Source organism: Tachysurus fulvidraco, chromosome 26, assembly GCF_022655615.1.
Source record: "Tachysurus fulvidraco isolate hzauxx_2018 chromosome 26, HZAU_PFXX_2.0, whole genome shotgun sequence".
In the NCBI taxonomy this organism is placed as follows: Eukaryota; Metazoa; Chordata; class Actinopteri; order Siluriformes; family Bagridae; genus Tachysurus; species Tachysurus fulvidraco.
The window spans coordinates 2,142,268-2,164,685 of NC_062543.1; the positions used below are offsets into that span (position 1 = coordinate 2,142,268).

General features: G+C 42.5%; 1 protein-coding gene across 2 annotated transcripts in view; it reads right to left on the reverse strand.

The window, feature by feature from the left end:
* Positions 1-22,418, reverse strand: part of pappaa (pregnancy-associated plasma protein A, pappalysin 1a) — a 94,553-nt gene that overhangs the window by 47,648 nt on the left and 24,487 nt on the right. For both annotated transcript variants that reach the window (XM_047809532.1, XM_027136773.2), the window contains exons 8-11: positions 18,901-19,399; positions 8,094-8,222; positions 7,879-7,970; positions 2,886-3,082 (exon numbers count right to left, since the gene is read on the reverse strand). In XM_047809532.1, the coding sequence (XP_047665488.1) occupies positions 2,886-3,082; positions 7,879-7,970; positions 8,094-8,222; positions 18,901-19,399 (917 nt within the window). The remainder of the gene's footprint in view (positions 1-2,885; positions 3,083-7,878; positions 7,971-8,093; positions 8,223-18,900; positions 19,400-22,418) is intronic.

Sequence of the window (22,418 nt, forward strand, 5' to 3'; positions counted from 1 at the left end):
GGATCCACCACTTTAAGGCGGATAAAATTGTAACCGATACAAACAATATAAGCCTTTCTAAAGAGCCTGCGCTTGTGTTGAACAGGTGACGGAAACCTGAAATGACTTGAACAAAAAATTAACCAACTTTTATTATGGTCTAAAAAAACAGGGGCAGATCCGTTAACCAGTGGATGGGATATCAGCTTTGGCGCTGGACAATGCTGGATTTGGCCGAAGCTCCCACAATCCTGCTGTTCTGCATGGTGTCTGTCTGTATATTTTTATACCCAAGTACACGACTCACTCACCGCGTGGCCTGGGAATGTAACCAGGCAAGTAGGCTTCTCCAGCTCACAAGCAATGGCCGTGCAGAATTTTCTGGAAGCATTATGTACGAACATGCTGCCACATGCTGTTTTCTTGACCATGCTCCAGCCCAGATGCACTCCACCAAATGCTGACATACTGCAAAGTCGAAATTTGGATAAATCGAGGGTCCATTTCACTTCAAGGCGCAGGTCAAAACAACGAGCGTGTAAAAGTCGGTAAAGTGCTAGTGGGTTGCTGTAGATGAGCCAGGCCAAGAACATTTCTGTCTGGCCCACACAGATAGAAATTGCAGCACAGCAAAGACATCCTGTTCTTTCTACGAATGAGATACTCACACAGTCAGATGGTGGGGATTGTAACTAGTAGGTGGGTGGGTGGGTGTTCTCGCATATGGCTCTCACAACGATGAAAATCTGCTAGTTTGACCTAAAAGGCTGTGTGTTCTTCATGGTGGATAGCAGCCGTGGCTGCAGGCCTGTTGGCATCTTCGACAGAGACACAGTCCATTCCCGCCTTACTCCATCTTCCATGGGTTCCTTTCAAGCATCCGGACTGATCCCTATCAACTAACTTCATTCCCTGTGGGAGAAGCTGGCCCAACACGACCTTTGAAGCAGCAGAGCCTGCACAGAATCTTCGGATTGTAGGGACATAACAAATGAAGAAAGACCACAATATCAACAAAGCAACGACAAGCATGCATCTCAGCGCAGAGAAAATGGTGCAGGCACCTTGATCATCGACAGGCCCGGATAAAGCAAGGCAAGGCGGGGATGTGTTTACTGTTTGCTGCTACTTCTAAAGAGATACACCTCACGCACTCTGTTTTGAGACTGGATGGGATTATGAAGATGTATGCTAAAGATATGCCATTCCAAAACTAGATCACCGCCAGATCACGTACAGTACAAGACACTCAGAAGTAGATATGGAACTTTGCAGGGATGATCCAAGATATCCATTTCTTATCAACCACAACTGTCTGTGTTTGGTTTGACTGATGAGGTTTTCATTGTAAACCTTTAATGTGAGTATGTCTGAATGATGTAGGAAAAAAGAGAAATCCCAAGAATACAATGACCTGACAAGCCCACTTAGTATAAAGGAAGTCTCTGAGATAGAATTATCTGCACTCGCTATTCGCCATACTATAAACCACAATGGACCTTGCATGAAACAGCTGGTGAAAAAAGAAGGAACAGAAGCAAGAGTCTGATTTTTCAGAAGCACTCTAAACGCCAAATTCTCTCAATTCATCCGTCAAGTGCTTACAGGCTTGACGTCCTCCATATGCACACTAACATTCAGGTTCAGATGACCTCATCCGTCTCCTTTCTGTCTGACTTTGATCTTCTCCGACTAAAGCGACCCGGTCCGACCTTGGCTGTAACGGGGCCAGGTCACCGTGCACAAGGGTCTGCTTGACACAGAGGTTGGTGTGTAATTCTGAAAGACATGTTTAGGGTCTTCTGGATGTTAGAGATGTTATCTTCAGTCTTACAAGGAGGAAAGAGAATGCATCTTCCTGCCAAGTGCAGGTTTTGCTAAAGGAATGTCCGTCACAGTAATGCCAGTATGTATGTTCAGATATACTTTAACAGCGAGGAAAAGGTTTATGTAAATTTTATTTGAATCTATAGGGTTTAAATAAAGTGGCATTATAAAAAGCATCCACCCAAAAGAAGGGCAATAAACCACAAGCGAAAGTTAATATGCTTTACATATACCTTGCACTCCTTAACACAAGATTCTAGGGATTATCTTTTGCCTCTTTTCCACCGGAAAGAACCGGCTGCTGGTTCAGAGCTAGCGCTGGTGCTGGTTCAAAGTGGCGAACCTTCTAAGAACCGGTTTGCCTTTCCACCGGCTAGAGAGCCGTCACAGCGCAGAGTGTGACGTCACTGTATACGTGTCACGTGTCCCAGCAACGTTAGCGCAGCAGCGACAAACACAAACACAACAACAATGGCGGATGTCGCTTTCCTGTTAATGCTCATGGCTTTGCGAACCTACATTGGTATCCAAACGCGGCGAATAAAACGTGTACGTGCGACTCCGTGTAATCTGTATAAACGGAGGTTGTGATCGATAAAGTACATAAGGTTATTTTATCGTTACACAGAAAAAAGTTAGCCTTAGCATGTAGCTACCTACTATCATGTGTGCTGATAATGTATCATATCGTGGTAAAGTAAAAATGTATTAAACATTAGTATACTTAAGGTACATTATCAAATGCGCTAACAGTAGCCCCGCCCACAGCTCGTGACACAAGCGGTTTTTAAGTCTAGACCAGCAACGTTTTGGTGCTACTTAAGAACCACTTTTCCTGGTTCGAAGCCGGTGCTTTGGCGGTCGAAACAGAAAGAACTGGTTCTAAATTAGGCTCCGAACCTGCACTCGAACTGCCTCGGTGGAAAAGGGGCATTTTACATGTAATCAAATATCTTTTTAAGCAACCTGGTAAACTGACCCACCTATTTAATCTTTCAATGGAAAATAATTCTGAATAATTTCATAAACTCATTAAACTTTCTGTTAACCATGTTATTTAATGATCAAATGGGTTCTACCTTGGTGATCGCAGGGTATCCCGATGCCACCTCGGCTGGGCAGTAGAGCCTTTCCTCGTGGGACGTCTCAACCGTCGTGGCCCATTGATCCAGGAAACCGCTCGGGGTGTATAGACCACAGTCCCTTACACTTGCCTCCCGTTCAAAGTCCTCGCAAACTCCATCGCCGTCATAGTAGTAGCACATGCTGGGTTCGCCTGTGAGAGACAGAATAGCATTACATTATGACTCTTTGTGACCAGATAACACAAAAGTGCCACACCGGTGTAAAATGAGACCTAGATTCCGTGTGTGTCGATTAGCTTTCAGCAGCTCTATCTACAGTAATATAGAGACTTGTAGAATAAATGCCTTAGAAATGTGTTGTCATTGATGGTGAAGTTTTCTGTAAGGAGACATTTAATATTTAGGGATGGAGTCTACAGTGCTAGTACTTTGTAACAGGTATGAAAAGTCCTAAACACAGAGGAGGTTAAACTTTCTGTGAAGATCACAAATGTGAAGGCTGTAATTGTAAATGTTAATCTAGTTTAAAAAAACAGTGATGTCTAGACTTTCTGTAATTGAGGTAAAACCTCCTCATATTTTACTGACACTAACATTGCGACTGCCTACTGTTTTCATTCTACGCACTACAACAGGAGGAAAGTCCATAACATGAGTCTGAACCCAGCGACACGGGAAAAAAACGACAAGGAAGCATCACTGCCAAAGATTATCAGTAGGAGCATTTTTTTTTTAAAACAAGGCTTTTCTGGTGTCATCCCTTGTTTTTTTTGTTTTTTTTACCTTTCCTCTCCTATCTCTAGGAGAAAGGGAAGAGCAAACAGATGTGTCCTCACTGCCAGGTCAAAGCAGATTGGTTTTGGACGACAAAAAAATGAGATGAATTTTGCAAAAGAAAGAAGAGTCCTGCTGCTATGGCCAAGGTGCGGAAAAAAGGATTTGCGAGAGTAATGGGATATGATGAATTTATCAGATTAGGGAACTATCATATTTATTTCTTTTTTAAGGAGGTGGGGGAAGGGGCAAGATGTACAGACAGGGTATGAATATGAGAGAGAAGAGAGCGAGAGAGAGAGAGAGAGAGAGAGAGAGAGAGAGAGAGAGAGAAAGAGAGAGATGTCTTTTCCAGATACCGCGTCCTTATCCATCTCTTGGTCTGCTGTTTCTTATTCTTCTGTTCCTCCTGTTCCAATTTCTCCACCACTCACGTTCATATTCTCTCCATCCTTTCCCTCTCAATCAATCTTTCTCCATTGTGTCCTCCCTCCGCTGCGTCCTTCTCATCTGGCACTCCCTTCTTCTTCGTCCTGGTCTTTCTATCCCTCTCTTTCTTTCAACCCCCCCCCCAACCTCCCAGAGTCAGGGGTTCCAGTAAGGGGGACAGAGAAGCGCTGTGCCAAGTTGGCCTCTACGCAAATTCCAATGCTCCCCTCAGCCTAGCTCTGCCGATGTTGAAACGTGGGGCTGCCGAAGGGGGCACACACACTCTCGAACACACTCGAAAACACACTCTCACACTACACTTTTTGCAGTTAGAAAGAAAACACACACATGGTGTCATAAGTGCAATGCTTCACTAGCTACATGGTTCACCTTCTTCTTGTAGTGTCAGTGTTAATCTTGTGCATGCTAAGCTTTGTCATTGCTAGCTTGCAAGCAAGCATACAGTAGCTATTCGTTTTAATTTCACAATAAGCGCATGTCTAGAGGCTTTACTACAAAATACAATAACGTATAGCTAGCTTGATACTTCGGAAAGCTACAGCTGAGGTAATGTTTATGTTAGATAATATAGTTAAGGTATCACTAGGCTAACTACTAATATCTTTAGTCCAGGCCAGTTCTGCAAGAAAATACTGGAAAGTGATTTAAGCCAGGCTAGATATGGCTAGAGGTTTGGTTTGCTGTAGTTTGCTGAAGTATACCTAGCCTGATATCTGCTATCTACTTTGTAGTTTTTTAGTTAAGGTTTCCACAGCGGTCTATGACTTTGGTTTGTATTTACTGTAAGAGTAGTTTGTTAACAGGCAATGCTAGGGGCTTCATATTCAGTAAAATCTTAATATGTAGTGTTAAAGTAATGTTATAGCTAATACCTAATAGCTAACCCACCCAGTTGTCTATTCATACTGACTGCTAATTTTGCTATAGAAAGGCAATAGATGGCACAATCTCCTAGAGTTACGCTAGCTAGTTTAGGTAATGCTGGCAAATTATTATATGGTTTTTGGTTTAGTTGTAATCCACTTGTCGGCTAGAGGATTTGCTTAAAATCATAGTAGTTTTCTATCTTTGGTTGATGTCGAGTTTACTTTAGCCAAGCTAACAATTTAGATGTCTATTCATAATGCAACCTAAGTAAGGTAGACCTGAAAAAGTTATATATAATTAAACCAGTGATTTGTTGATTTCCTTTGATTCTGTATGATTGGTGCTAACATGGGTAAGCTAGCTAGTTTAGCTATGGACAGTTTTATTTATGGTGTACAGCATTACTAGCTAGCTGTGTCTGATAGTTAAGCTTGTTTACATGATGTTACTAACGTCAAAATTTCAAGTGGATAGTCAAGTTTTGCTTAAAATATTGCTAAAATCTAGTCAGGCAGGCAGAGAGAGAGAGTCTGGGAGAAAGAGACAGACAGACGGGCAGATGGTCTCTTCAGTTTCCATGTGAAATCTACAAACAATTCAAGCCGCTACACAGATGTGAGTTCTTCCTGTGAAAGTATGCAGGCAGAGGAAAATAGCAGGTACCGTGATAGCTGTATGAGAACAGATCAAGAGAACTCCACTAGATCTAAATAAAGGTGACATCTGGCTGGTGACAGAAGGTCAGGTCCGCTTTAGATATTTGCCAGTGTTTCTAGAGTCCACACTTGCTGGAATCAGAATCCCTGAGGCAAACAGTTCCAAATCTGCCCATGCCTATGATCACATGTAACGTGACTCTTTACATGTGCCGTTTTGACGAAACATGTTAATTTCATGTTCACAAGCACGTTGCACATAACTTCCATATGTGTGGAGCTGCAAGTTTGATGTGACACAGGTTTCGGGTTTCGGCCAAAACCAAAGAGCGGCGGAAAAGCCTTCTTTATGCATAAAGCAAAGACACGGACAAGGTGCCAAAGCATCCGTTCTGAATTTGTTGGCCTGCTCTTTTAAAAAAAATGTCTTCCAGACATGATGGGGATGTCACATTGCTTGAAAATTCTTGGAGGAAGGAAAACGAAGTGTGTGTATAGACAAGTCTAGCAGCATATGTGTGAAGGAGATTCTTACACATTTTGAATTATGCATGATTACACTCAGGTTCAGAAGTGTATAACACAACAGTCACACTAGCAAGTGACAAATCACGTCTGTGGCGTTTACACCCGTGTAGTGAATTTTAACGTTCGTATGTGTGGCTTTTCCAGGATTTTTTTTTTTAAACAGTAGTATCTATATTGTATATACAGTAACTTTTAAAGACAATTAAATAATGTGCTAAAATCTGTGTGTTACATATTAATGCTAGTCTTTGTGCTAGTTTTGTTAACAGGCTAGCTTCATTAGCCATGCACTCAATTATCTCTTCCAAGCTGTATTTGTTTTTGTAATGTCTCTATACACATTATCCATAGGTCATATATGACATTTCTTTGCAGTGCAGGTAGGTACTAAAGTTGTGAGTGGGGAACTTTAAAAATGTTGGACCGAAAGTGCAGTACGATTATATAGAGCAGGGGAGTCAAATTCACAGTGGGCCAAAATATAAAACTGAGATAAAGTCACGGGCCAAACTGAATATTTATTGAAAAATTAACTGCAATTAACTGATATGTAATGTTCAACCTTTTTCATATGGAAACAAACTTTAGTTTTGCTTAAACACAGGATTTGGAACAACTCCTGTGTTCTTTCCCGAGTCAATAACTCCTGAGCTAAACGCTGTTACTACACAAAACGCGGTTGTAGCTGCCTCTCTACATTACTACGATAGGAAAGAGGTGTTATTTGTGTAGTAACAGCGTTTAGCTCAGGAGTTATTGACTCGGAAAACTCCAACCTGTGAATATGTGGCCAACTTCCTGTTCCTTCAGTTCTCTCCAGCGCTGGAAAGCTGATCCTATATTAACACGTCCTACTTCTTGCCTTATGGTAAGTCTTTCTTCTCTTTCTTTCTTTGTTTTTATCCTCCATGTTGATGTTAAAACCGCTTTCTGCTAATGTCACACATGCGCACCGAACACTCTCTCCGCCCATATTGACAAGCCCCGCCCCTTTCTGCTCATTGGCTACATGTTTGTTTTGATTTTTGTTTATTATTCGGCCCGACTCAGTTTTCTGAAGCATTTCTCAAAAATCGGAGACCCTGCCTTTAACGACTGTCAACATAGAATGAGGGGTGCTTGCTGTTTGTGACTACGCGTCAAGGCAAGACAAGGCATTCTGGGATTTGTAGTATTAGCGGAGCATGCGGCTAGCCAGCTGTAGTGCACATTTGATATGATCTTGCGGGCCAGAGTTTGACACCCCTGATATAGAGGATTTTGTACAATTGTAACTCAAATTACATTGAGTAAGTCTGAACCCCAGTGATTTTTAGATTCCTGGATACTGTGGTCTGTTTCTCCATATTCTCCAGCATTCTGCCAAAAAAATTGTTATTTTCATATTTTTACAAAAACAACCCCAAAGTGTGTGAAATATCTGTAAATATCTTTGTCTTCCTGACTGGGATTTAGTCATATTATCTGTTATCTGTTGCATACATGCAACAGTCTCCTGAAAGCATGTTTACCCATGAGTAGCTCAAATATGCAATGACACCACAGCAAATCATGGTTCGTGACTTAGCGCCTGGAAGCTAAGATCATAGACGTTAGTGCTCTCCTCTGAGCATGTTAATCTTCTCTGTGAGGTATCATGAGGAAAGACCTCACTCTTCAGGACTAGTGGGTTGAACTATCGAGATAGCTTTCATTTGTTTTTTGTCACTCACCTACGCAGTTGAAGAACGGCTCTTTCCTACACCGACTCGAACAGCCGTCCCCGTTTACGCTGTTCTTATCATCGCACTGTTCTCCTTGGGAACTGGGGGGTCCAAAAGAAAATAGGAATCAATACAAAGCAGCAGGCATGTGATCATCATTAATGTTTGGATGGACTCCTGCTTGATGATAATGATGAAACTGAAGATCTGTTGCATAAACACACCTTTGGATGATCCCATCTCCACAGTATGGTGCTCCAAGATGGTGGAATAGAGGAGGAGACGGTTCGCTGTCTCCCCATCTGGAGATCGTCTGAACCTGGTAGGTGTACATCACGCCATACACCACGTCCCTAAACACCAAAAAAAAGGTGGAGTTAACTTATATTCAGACAAAAACAATGGTCGAGTGCTTACTCCGGAGCGAAGCAAAGTATTGATAACATTCATGAACCAATCATTAACACGTAGTAGCTAAGAAAAAGAGACACATGTTTATTCAGACTCTGCTAGTACTGATACAAATTTTCTTATGCCTCGTGTGATCTTAATGAAGATTTTTCAACACAAACTTTTATTTCCTGGCTGCGGTTCTGGTTGGATCGAGTGCCTTCTTAACCACCTTAAAAATTCATGACCCCAAAATCCCATTACAGGCCTGAAGTAAACGAGCCTGTAATTCTTTAATCCTAGGTCAGCTTTGTTGTAAACCATCATAATTTGATTCCACTTTCGCAAGCCATCACTCGTGGGTTCCAACCAGGCATTACAATTAGCGTGCATATGGATTTCGACTTCGGGCCTCTCCAAGCTCATCTGCATTTAGTTATGCTTGCTGATACGAAATGCAAGCTTTGGAGGGAGTGAATGGAATCGATCCAAGAGCTGCACTTAAAACAGATCTTGGGCTCTGTAGACTTAAACGACTGAAAAGCGAAATGAGGCAATGACATCCTCCTTTGGACTCAGTCACCTTCCTCAGCGCCCGCGCTCAGCCGATATCCGAAGGAATCGGAGTTCACCCGGCCAATGAGTTTATTACTCCTCTACGTTTGGGAAGACGTTATCAGTACATTAAGTCTAGTTCAAGTCTGAGTATCTCTTCTAATGCCATCAGTGCCTTTTGCTGATGTCTAGATGTCTAGACGTGCACTTATTTCTTAAGCTACCTACATAGAGTTGCCAGATATATCTTTTTAGGTCATAACTATTATAGCATGTATAACAAATCATTTTTGGCCCTTATATGGCCTTTATATGCTCGTAAAATAAACGAATAAACCCTCTGATTTAGCATACATTTACTTTTCATTTATGTATTTTAATACAGACTACAAAGCATTATGTAAAAGATATAACATCTGGAACATTTTACGGCAAAATGTGACTATTTGAATGAATAAAGTGAATAATAAAGCACTTTATTAAGCAATAAAATAACTGACAGTCTCTATTGCCTATTCGAACAAGTCGTTTAAGGAACAAAAAAAAAAGATTTCAGCTGCCAAAGGCTAAGATTTAGCACATTGATTAAATCTGCTATGCCAGGGGGTGTCAACTAGCAGTGAGTTCGGGTTGCAGACCCAGCAATGAAATTCAGTGGATCAAAAACGAAAGCTGATCGATGGTTAAAACGCTGGCGGTAATTCATCAACCTTGGTTTTTAAAACATCCATCACATGCATTTATGCAAACGATGTTAATTATTTTAATTAAGGAAGCTCAGTGGTACTCAGAGACTTTCCTACATTTGATTTCAGTTCAGTCTGATTAGTGAAGTGATGAACACAGAATGTTTAAAGAAGAATGCGGTGAAAAATTCTAATCAGGCGTCTCATCTGTTCTGAGAGCATGGTGTTAGTCAAAAGTGGCACAGCAACACAAAACCTATTTCTAACCATGAACTAATCACTAATGGTTAATTATTCCAGTATGTTATTTAAGGATTTTTCTGTACATGGACTTAGTGCATACCTATTTGCAGTAGTTTTATTCCTCTAGTTCCTCTAATCTGTTAATTAGATGGCAAAATAAAACAATGGCAGTTGTTATAAATGTTTCTTAGTCACTTCTTCGTCTTTCTCGATATGAGTTATCCGACACGACACGTCAGATCCGCATGGCCTGAACCAGGCATCGCACCTATAGAGGGTTTCCTCTGCTCCCTTTAGCTGTGCCGCATTGAAACCGATACCGCGCTGGGAAGCGAACAAAGTGGGCGGCTTATTTTTGATGTCGGTGCGAGTAAGCACGTCTCTTTCAGTGTTCCACTGCATTCACTCAGACACAAACAAATAGCTGGCGTGCAGTCATGGCCCGGGTTTCCACAAAACAGTAACTCAATAAACACCACGTGGGCCAAAAAACAAGACACGCACCAGGAGAGAAAACATCCAGTCCGCATAACTGAACGTCAGTTGTTTGCGTGTGTTTCGATAGTCTGCGAGACTGGACTTGCAAACAAGTGAAAGGAAAGCTACAGGTAAACAATTCTGAAGGCCAGAGAGGGAAAGAAAGGGAAACAGAGAGAGAGAGAGAGTGTGAGTGGATGTGGCGAGAAGAAATATTGACAGAGGCACATGCTGGGATTGAATAGCAGGTCATATACAGACCATCGAGTAGTATTAATTTCTGAACAGATCCTCATCCTCCACACACACACACACACACACACACACACACACACACACACACACACAATATGCACAAACAAATGCATGCATGCCAACCATCCACAAAAATACAAACAGACAGGAGGCTTTCTCCAACATCTACTCCGTAGGCCTTTCAGTCCACACATCTATAAAACAACACGTTCGCTCGGCCGCACGCACACACACATCAGCTCGTAAGAAAAGAATGAATGAGAGAAGGGAAGGAGGAAAAAAAAACATACAAAGGCCTCATTATTTGCACTTGCGTTGGCCGGTTTCCCCAGAGGGAACACAAGCCCTTCTCTCTGCTGATTAACAAAAACGGCGAGGCCAAATTAGTGGAGCGCTCGGGCACGGCGGCTGCTGTTGCAAACACGGGAGGTTCAGGCGAGGCCAAGATTTATAAGGTGCCTGCTCTAATGGGCAGGGAAGCAGTTACTTTTAATAAGAGGCTAAACAAATCATTCAAATTAGCACTTGAGATGAATGGTGAGGGCTGGAGTTTTATGCGGCTGTTTGCGTTTGTGCTCGAGCCAAATGTGAGGCTGAGGAGCGAAAATCACTAAAGCGCATACCAGTGAAAGTCCCATAAAAATCAACCAAGAATGAACAAAAAAATGAGAGACATTCTCATGCAAGTACACACACAAATATATATACACACAAACACACACACATGCACAGCAGGGAGCTGTATTCAAATGTGTCAATGGATTTATTGCAGGATGCTCGTCTCGTTTAATCGTTGTAGAATGACGCGTTCCTTACCTTATCCTCGCCTTCCCACATACATGCAAACGATCAAATATTTAAGCACATACTGTTTCTTTGACATAATTGACATAAAACACTTTAAGACGTTAAGATGGTAGCCATTAAAACAAAAAAAACTGACTGTGAATGTTTTTCATTTGTTCATTCGTTTTCTACCGCTTTATCCGAACTTCTCGGGTCACGGGGAGCCTGTGCCTATCTCAGGCGTCATCGAGGCAGGATACACCCTGGACGGAGTGCCAACCCATCACAGGGCACACACACACTCTCATTCACTCACACACTCACATACTACGCACAATTTTCCAGAGATGCCAATCAACCTACCATGCATGTCTTTGGACCGGGGGAGGAAACCGGAGTACCAGGAGGAAACCCCCGAGGCACGGGGAGAACATGCAAACTCCACACACACAAGGCGGAGGCGGGAATCGAACCCCCAACCCTGGAGGTGTGAGGCGAAGCCACACCGTGCCCCCAATTTTCAACAGTCTAATAGTCAAATTTAAAGCATCGACTTATGAAAAACCTAGGACTAAACAGAACACGTCTCACCAGTTGCAGAATCATTAGCAATAAAGCTGAACAGATTTCTCACTACACTAGCCACACTTCCGTGATGATGGGAATGCAAGGAAAAAGTTGTTTTCTATAAACACGTACAATCATAGAAAAAGAACCCTTATAGTGTTACACCAATTGTCTTTCATGGAAGGAGGAACCCATTAAGATCGTTTGAAGAGAAAGGACTAAGAGAAAGGACTTCCATGTGGAAACTCTTAGCAAGCTTAAACCATTCTTCACCTTTAGAACCCCATTTTCAAAAGTTCACAGAAGAAATGGTGAAGTTCTTGGATGAAGGTTTTGGTTACTTGGTCAAGGATGCTTCATTGGTTGTGTAAGCTCATAGGACAAAAATATTACATTTAGAACCATAAGTCTTTCAATTCTTATTGGTAGAACTATGTAGAACCTTGGAGAAGGTTTCATTTTTGAAATCGATAATCATTACTCTTAAAAAAACTCTTAACAAATTGTTGTTGTTTCTTTCTAAAAGAATGTGAAAATGGCTCCCATATTCCAACATGATGTAAATGTGAAGTTAATAGATGAGGATTCTGGGCCCTGCTTAAGGTTCCAACAATGACTATCGGAGCTGTTAAAAAGCCTTATAAGGTTCATTGGTTGTGCCTCTGGGGGAACATCGAAAGGTATGATTTAGAACCTTGGAACAGAGAGTTTCCCAGTCTCAGGACTTCTAGAATCATTAATCATCCAAAAAAGTTTTCTGAGAGTGTCATAGTCCTGAGATTAGACCTTAGAAGCATCTGGTCTAGTGTAGAATAAGTTATCGTGGTATCGGTTATAGAAACTTTTGGTGGTTTGAGATGATGGTTTAGGGCCTTGCTCGAGCTGCAACATGACTTTCTTGCACTAGTAAATAAAATCTGGTAGATTAGATTAAAAGGTTTTTACAGTTTTACCTCTGAAGAAGTGCTGAAAAAAAAACAAAAGGCTTTCTGAATCACAGGAAACATTGAATCAGTAATCATGTGAAAACCCCCTGAGGACACATTTACGGCATTTAGCAGACACTGAGCAACTGAGGGTTAAGGGCCCAGCTTGGCATACCTGGGGTTCGAACACATGACCTTCCGATCAGTAGCCCAACACCTGAGCTACCACATCCAACAAACTGCTTGCAGTATCCGTGGGATCAGAGCTTAGAATTTGGTATAGCACAAAACCTTATCTAAAACTCACTCTCAGTCGCTTATCCGACTACCTCAGGTCACGGGGAGCCTGTGCCTGGCGTCAGGCGTCTCAGGCAATCTCAGGCGTCATCGGGCATCAAGGCAGGATACACCCTGGACGGAGTGCCAACCCATCACAGGGCACACACACACTCTCATTCACTCACCAATCAACCTACCATGCATGTCTTTGGACCGGGGGAGGAAACCGGAGTACCCGGAGGAAGCCCCCGAGGCACGGGGAGAATATGCAAACTCCACACACACAAGGCGGAGGCGGGAATCGAACCCCCCGACCCTGGAGGTGTGAGGCAAACGTGCTAACCACTTAGCCCCCCCCCCTCCCCCCCATCTAAAACTACATTTGGCAAATCCAAGCATAGCTTTGACTCTGAGTTGGAGCAAACCTGATCCTTCTTCTCATATGGCAAGTTTAATCAGGAGGGAACACGTGTTGCACGACCAAACCCTGGCAATACTTAAAACTTAAGAGTAACCAAAAAACCACCTATATGGCAACATGCTCCTTTCCATCTTCACATCACACGTTGCGGCCATCCGGTTCGGTGACCTCAATTTTTTTTTTTTACAATACTCTCTTGTACAACGCTGCCTTTTTTGAGCCTCCATAAACGAGCATACTATACCAGATTCGAATTCGGTGAAACCAACCAAGTATCTGGACCTCATTCACTCTACAGTGCTCTGAGTGGTATGAAATCCTCTGGATTTTCATAGCATTCCTCATACTAGAACCGCACTCTGCATGAGGTTTCCTTCAAGCCAGCTGCCAAGAACAACAGGACGATGAGGAAGCATCCTATCCTTGGCACATTTAATAAAAAGAAAAAGAAAAAAAAAATGGTAGGCAGACAGGAAACAAAAACATTTTTCAAATAGTATCTGAAGAAGCTAACTACGCCGTGGTGCTTAAGGCAGGAAGAAATCTATTGTCATATTAAACATGGAAAAATTTGGACTCCCATAGCCCAGTGTTTAATGTTTTCTCTGGTTTGGCTTATTTCAATTCAGCTACAGTAATTCACAAGACTTTCAGGCATCGAACTGCATGTAGTTGAACTGGTTAAACACTAAACCCTCCTGCGGACCCACATTTTAACACCTCGAGATCTATGCACGATGAGAGCTGCTTGCACTGATTAGCGAGTAAGGACATTCACTGCACTTTCTAAACCAAACATCGGGTGAGGCTTTGAATTTTATGATCCTCCCTGGACACAGCTAAACTTCTATTAGAAGAGTGGATTTGATGTAAACCTTAACCTCCTGCAAGTACTTCATCTCCAAAAGATCTAAGACGTTCCTCGAAGTGGGTCGATGGGTAAAAAAAAAGGCTTCGTGCATGTGGTTCTACCTAGCAGAATTGCTAATTACAAGAACACGGAGCCAGGTGTTCATAGTCCATTCATAGCGTAAGGGCTAGGTGATAGATTTTTTAAAGCACCGCTCCATTTGATCCGGCAAAATAAGTCAAAACACTTGACTCTGAAGGTTTTTACAAATATCAGGAAAATGAAATCTGTTGAACAACTTTTTAATCATCCTGCCTTTCATCCAGAGATCGTTAGGTCATATTTTATTCCGATGTCAAACCGAGACCATATCAAGACACTATGATGCGAAGGATGGATATGAAAGTGATATGAATACCGTGTGTTAGTCAGAATGCAATGTGGAAAATCCGACTCGTTGATCGCAATTTCCATCAAAGAAACCTGGAGAAAATAAGGTTAAAATTTAAAGAAAGGAAACCTGGAAAAATCCCACCATTGTCCAGGAGAAATGTGTACGGTATGGAAGCTAAATTCTTTCACTTGTTACAAAAGCTTCCATTACAGGAGGAACATTAGTAAAAAGTAGATGAGGATGAGTGAGAAGTTTCTTCAGTTTCTCCAAATGGAGGAACTTTGTCTATCAAGATAATGTACCATCTAAGAAAGGAGTATCCACTGGCTGAGCTCAGAGGAGAAGCTGCAACTTTAAGTTTTTAGAGACTGGAAAGATGATGGAGTTCACACTTTATGATTTCCTTCTCCACTCCGAAGTGTTAGATTTTAGGTGTCGCCTGAAGCCACCAATCAGACCATTCATTTTCTACCGCTTATTCGAACTTCTCGGGTCACATGGGAGCCTGTGCCTATCTCAGGCGTCATCGGGCATCGAGGCAGGATACACCCTGCACGGAGTGCCAACCCATCACAGGGCACACACACACTCTCATTCACTCACAAACTCACACACTACGGACAATTTTCCAGAGATGCCAATCAACCTACCATGCTTGTCTTTGGACCGGGGGAAGAAACCGGAGTACCCCGAGGCACAGGGAGAACATGTAAACTACACACACACAAGGCGGAGGCAGGAATGGAACCCCGACCCTGGAGGTGTGAGGCGAACCTGCTAACCACTAAGCCACCGTGCCCCCCTCCAATCAGACCAGAGCACAGTAAAAAAAACATGTTCATATGCTGGAATTATTTAAGATAACTTTGAAGATCCTGATCGGGAGATCCCAATTTTCCGGGCTACGAGTTCTCCGGCGGCGCAAAAGGAGTTCGAATCTGCAAGGCAGCTTTTATCTACTGCTCAACAGCCGCACCGTACAGATTCATTTGTATTCTATTAGCGGAGGCTTTCTGTCACACACTCAGCAGCTCTGGAGTGGAGGACTCGATGATGTGTCAAATGATGTCACTTAAGCCGAACCATTTCACAGGCACTAATGACAAGTCCATGCACTCAAAGCATAAATACACACTGATGACATGGCATAAGCTGAGGTAATATGTCATCGTAACCATGATAGCAGCCCATCGTTCAAACACTGGCAGTGCTTTAGGTGTGATGGTGCGATGTATTTGCGTCTATGACTCATAAGCAAATGGAGCACTTACTGTGCTTAGGTTGGAGTAATGCTTGAGAGACAAATAAAAGAGAACACGAGAGAGAGAGAGAGAGAGAGAGAGAGAGAGAGAGAGAGAGAGAGAGAGAGAGAGCAGTGCAAGGATGCTTAACATTGTTTGAGAGGCGGAAAGAACACTGTTGTGGAAATGAGATGGATTTGCCATTTCCTGTTATGACTATTCCATATGGAAAATATGGTTCTTTGCTTGTAAAGTGTATGCTTATAGACACAAACTTCTTACTTATAAGCTGGGCATTTCTTCTGACCATGAAGAATCTCCTCCGGCATCACACAAATCAAAGGAAATCAAACATGATTGATAATGTGATAGCACTTGATAAACAGAAAATACTTTTCAAGCCATCGGCTTCAGACATCCGATGCCGGTCTGGAAAAAAAAAAAATGACAGAGCTATACATCTGCACCACGGAGCGGGACAACAACAAAATCACTAGCCGTTTCGAGTAATCTCATCCAGTGTGGCTTCTCGAATGAAAACAATAGTGTAGCTGTTTTTAGTAAGCGAAGTCAAGGATGAAGGCTTTCTTGGACGGATTACAAAAAAAAAAAATGGATGGAAACTAGATTTCAAGCATCGCAGATACTGACATAGAATCATTACCTCAATGACAGAGCAGTTCGGATTTCAAAGGACTTCAACAGGTCACTGCTAAATTACTCATCATATTCCCGAAACCGCAGAGGAATTGATGTTCTCAGTTGCAAACAAATTCAACATTTCACGTCAACTCTTCAGCCATCCGTGATCTACCATAAAGCTGTGAACGTCCAGAGGAAGAGTAATGGCTGCTACAGGGTTTCCTTCGATGTATCGGCATCAAATTGAAGACAGTGAAGGAGGATCAACTAAAGTTTCCATGGCACTGCTGTGTCTCTTGCAAAAGCAGGAATTATTTTGGATATCTGTTATGTAACATGGGTTAAACCTGGCTGGGCTTCACCCAGTAAGAGTCCCTCTCATCCTCACCACGCTAGGCCCAGCCACCCATATCTACAATGAGTTCCAAGTGGAAATATTTTCTGACAGTTCCTAGAAAGGAGGGTGGAAAGTATAATCCAAGGATTCAGAGACACCCCATATGATACTGCAACCACCAGAATCTCCCACCCTGGAAATGTGGTTTGCGTTAGTAAGAGGATTACTGAGGGTCGCCTAATAATGCACCTATGTTCAGAGGAAAAGGTGAAGATGTGTGAAGGCATTTTTGTCGGTGCAGCATGAAGTTCAGGAGCACCACAAACTGAGCCAAATCTTTAATCCAATGTCAATAAAAATCTGTGTTACAATCCTGTTTTTTGGCAACAGAGAAGAGCCAGAATACAGCAGCGTTCATAACAGCCAATTATCACTGACATCTTGAAATAGTCAACACTGAGCATGAGTCAAAAGTTTACATCTAAGACCTCAGATGAAAACATTCGTACATTTTCTACCGCTTATCCGAACTTCTCGGGTCACAGGGAGCCTGTGTCTATCTCAGGCGTCATCGGGCATCGAGGCAGGATACACCTTGGACGGAGTGCCAACCCATCACAGGGCACACACACTCTCATTCACTCACACACTCACACACTACGGACAATTTTCCAGAGATGCCAATCAACCTACCATGCATGTCTTTGGACCGGGGGAGGAAACCGGAGTAGCCGGAGGAAACCCCCGAGGCACAGGGAGAACATGCAAACTCCACACACACAAGGTGGATGCGGGAATCGAACCTCCAACCCTGGAGGTGTGAGGCGAACATGCTAACCACTAAGCCAACGTGCCCCCCACCCCCCGATGAAAACGGGACGTCAGAAAATGATACCAGGTATAAAATAGTTTCTATTGCTAATAGGAAGATAAAGAAGGTACAATCACTTCAAACGATCTATCTCAAGGTACTCAAAATAGTAACAAAGATTTTTATCTCCCTGTTGGACTGCGCAATGATGAATGTTTGAGACATCCAAGAAAATGTTATGTTTATATTAATGCAGGGAAAAGTTGTGTGTATTCAGAGTCCGGTTGCGTACAGACGTCTTACAGATCAGATGTTGAAAATCACCCTCTTGATGCTTCATGTAAAAATGCACACAAGAAAAATTAGGAATAGAAAATATGGACTTAAGATGCTCACTTGAATGTTAATTACAAACATCCCTGACATAAAAAAAACTGTCTTATGTCTGGAGATAAGTAATGTCTCTGATTAAGATGCTGTCTCTGCCAATCTCCTCTGTGGTTTTAAAGGGATGACGCTAGTAATTAATTTATGCTGTCACAGTAATGAATTTAATATTGGCCTTGAATGGCATTTTATAGATTATTTATTTTAAGTGTATTTACAGCCAAAACATAAAATGGAGGATGACATGTTGTGGGTGTATTAAGCTGTCAGAGAGTGATGTTGAATTTAATCCTGCTCTTTACTCAAGCCAATAACTGCAGAAGGAAAAGGACTGAAGTGCAAAATCAGGATCATGAGTATTTGAGACGCATATTTGTTTTAGTAAAACTCTATCCTGCAAGTTTATAGTTATGTTCATGACCCTTTAAATGGTTCACTGTACAAACTCCTTTTGAGAGCTTGTAATGTAAGTGTTAAGTGGCTTAATGTAAGTGGCTATATCAATTAACCTTTGCTCAATTGGTTAAGGCTCTGGGTTGTTGAGCAGCGGATCGGGGTTCAAGGCCCAGCACAGCCAAGCTGCCACTGCTGGGCCCTTGAACAAGGCCCTCAACCCTCCCTGCTCCAGAGACGCTGTATCATAGCTGCCCCTGCACTCTGACCCCAACCTCCTCAGTTGGGGAATGTGAAGAAAAGAATTCCACTGTGCTGTAATGTATATGTGGCGATAATAAAGGCTTCTATTCTATCTATCTTTTGGGGAACTTAATGAAGAACTTCTTACCTGTCCACGTATCTGCGTGCCGCGTCACTGAGCTCGATGCCTTTGGGAGAGTGACCGAACGCCGGCTGCCGCAGGAGTCTGTAATGCAGCTCCTCACAATCCTGGCACAGAGGGCAGTTGGGCTTAGATGTGAGCAAAGTGGCATCAATTTCCAGGTGCTGCTCCATGGTGAAGAACTGCACGCCGTACACCTTCTCCTTTACGTCCAGCTTGATGGTCAGAGGCGTGTCACAGAACACATCGCTGGGTCCCAGAGAGAGGTTATGCCCGCCTACACAAAGCAATATGATGTTGTGGATGGCAGGAAGAGCCATCTCCTCTGAAGAACAAAATGTCACCCAGACTGTGAGCAACTCAGGAATGACCGGGTATGCAAATTCCAGCTGGAGCATGCAGCCCTGCAGTGGGCACGGTGGCGGTACCAGGCCCACCTCCATGCCATTGTGTGGGCTCCAAGTACGAACACTTGGCTCGCATGCTTGCTCAACATCTGGTGGACCTGAGGGACAAAAGATAACAACCAGTTATGTATGGCAATTTCAATTAACAGCCTAAAGAACTTTGTGTCTCTCAAAGGAAGAGTACTGTGTGCTGTACATACGACACAGAGTTTCGGAGAAGCCCTAACTAGGATAACTAACTTGTTAATATTAGCAGTAGACAGGATTGACTGAACAGCTTTATCCTGGTCAGGCTGAAAACGGATACTGGAAAACTGGAACAAGCTAGGAACATACTCTGAATATTCACCATGCACACACACAAATTCATGCCAAGGGGCAATTTAGCATAGCCAGTCCAAATACTGCATGTTTTAGGAGGTCAGGGGAACCTGGAGAACAAAGAGGAAACCTATGCAGTAACAAGCAGAATGTGCAAATCTCAGCAAAAAAAAAAATTAAAAAAAAAATACAAACTCGGGATTGAATCTGGAGCTACGAGGAGGAAAGCCACTGCTTATTGTTAGCCAGGTCTCAGGCATACTGTACAGTAAGCATTAGTGTTGTTGAACCTCCTCTGTAGCTGGCCTTCTTTCTAAAAACTTAATAAGCAAACAGGACTCATTTATCAGCTGCTATTTTAGACTTTAAATCACAGGAGTCCAGGGGAATTTCGTAGGCTGTAAATGTGTGCGTATCAGTTCGTCAAAGCATAGCTGTGGGAGCATATGTGTGTTTTGATGATCCGGAAAAATGGTGTAATGCCTTTGATCGTGTGCTCGAGTGGAATTTGGCTGAAGTCCGCCAACAAATATTTTCTCTTATTCAGCGAGGGATATTGGGTTGGTTTTACTTAATCACATTTCAGACAAAGAATAATAACTCTGCAATTCCGACTGCGGGATCCGGGCCATTGTTATTCAAAATATTCTGCTTATCAAACAGATTCTATTCCTGGAGAAATATGTGGTGTACGAACCTGTAATGTCCCAAAACTGCTTTAGTCGACGGATCGAATTCTTCAAACATAAGCCGTTTAAAAGGCAATATACCGTACCGTAAGAGATGCTGAAGTGTTCGCTTTTGAAGTTCGGTTATGTCGGTAATTAAAACGGATAGGCTGAAATGTAGCGTGTGCGAAGTTTTACATGTACGTGTGTAATTAGGATTAGCATTAGGATTATCAGCATTAATTTAGCTTGAGCGTAACCGATGGGGATATAATGGCTAGTACGTGCTGTGAAAATAGAGGAACTCAAATCACCTGCCACGAATTGGCGGCACACCAACTCTCTGTGGCTAAACGGTTTATTTTATGCACAAGGTCACATAATGCTCTAATAACAAGCTTGCTTTGTTTTTTTTTTCCTCTCTTTTTTTTTCAGTTGCACTTTCCCACCATAATGTGCTTCCATCAGCAGAAAGCTAGGAAAGCAGGGCTGCCCAGTGATGTGGGTGTCTCATCTCAAGGCTCCGGCTACACCTCATATGCAACAGTCCAGCCATATTTGGAGTGACGTCCACTAGCATTCATCAAATGGCGCGAGGGAGAAGGGCGAGAACGGTAGACGCTGATGCTTTTCCTTTGTGCAAATCCAAGCTGGCAACGACAAAACCCATTTGCTAACCTCATTTCTGGGTAGCGCACAAAATTCCAGTGTTTAATCAACTGCGCACTGAATCGGCTTTCCAGACCGCACCATCGACACTTTTATTATTTTAAGCGTGTGTGTGGCCAGTGAAGAGCTAACTTTTCTAGACTAATAATAATAATAATAATAATAATAATAATAATAATAATAATAATAATAAAATCGTGGACACTACAAAACTACAACCAAGAATCCAAGCATTGCCGTGTGTGTGTGTGTGTGTGTGTGTGTGTGTGTGTGTGTGTGTGTGTGTGTGTGTGTGTGTGTGTGTGTGTGTGTGAAAGTGTATTTTCCTATTTAAGTATTTACAAACATAATACCGTAATAACCGTAATCGGTAGGTAGTCATTTCATAAGACGAATGAGCATCATTTATTATGTGAACTGCTCCAAAGTGGACTAATCGCAGAGTCCTTGAGGCATTTCTCGTTGAGGTTCACTTGCTTTTGCAGCAGTAGGCCCTATTTTCCAGGTGACCTGAGAATTCCTCCATGAATCAGTGCCTCGCATTTTCACTTGATTAGCTAATCCCGTGGGGCCGAAAGCTTGTCTAGGAAAGTTCTCGTTTGTAGGAGAAGGGGAAAAAAAAGTCGGGGGAAACCGCAATTGGATGGCATCCAACTTAATTGCAGCGAGTTGAAGGTTGAGCCTTTCGTCTGTTTGCACTGACCTCGCTGTATCACGTGGGACCAGGACGATGCGAGGAGAAGCGGCGGCTGAATTCTATTTGAATCGCTAAATAATAAGGGGATGAAGAGTGCTCTAGAGCACGTACGCTGCACTCGGGGAGAGCTGGTGGCCTCTCGTTTTCCTAGAACCCGTAGACCAACCTGGTGCTGATGTAACAGCTGGTACACTGACTTACTGTCTCGGTCTGACCCTCATGCCCAGAGTCGTCAAATCAATTTATTTATACAACTACTTTCATAGTTGACGTTTTTGGAAGGCAAGAGTAAGTGCTGTTTCAGGGGCTGGATTCTAAACAACTTGGATTTTTAGGTGACACTTGATTTGAAAGGTTCCTACATTGGGCCTTCGGAGCTCAGTACAGTATAACACAAAGTACTGTTTGTTTGATCGCAGATATAAGGATTTTCCCTTGCTGAAATCTGTAATGCATTATAACACATTCACAAGTGTTTAATAGAGCACCCTGAAGTATTTATAAAACATTATGAATGTCTTTTAGGTGACTTTGTTCATATAATGAGGTTTCGATCGTCCTTTATTTCGCTCTTAATTGAAATTTCATTTCTTTTATCAGCGAGACATTAACTTGTCATTGACATTCATAAAGCGCTATAACTTGTCATGTCTGTTTGTCTTTTTACATTTTTGAAGTATATCCGTCTAATACATACAGCAGCATGGAACCGAAGTTTACTTTACTGAAATATAAGTCCAGTAGAATTTATAACAATGATAA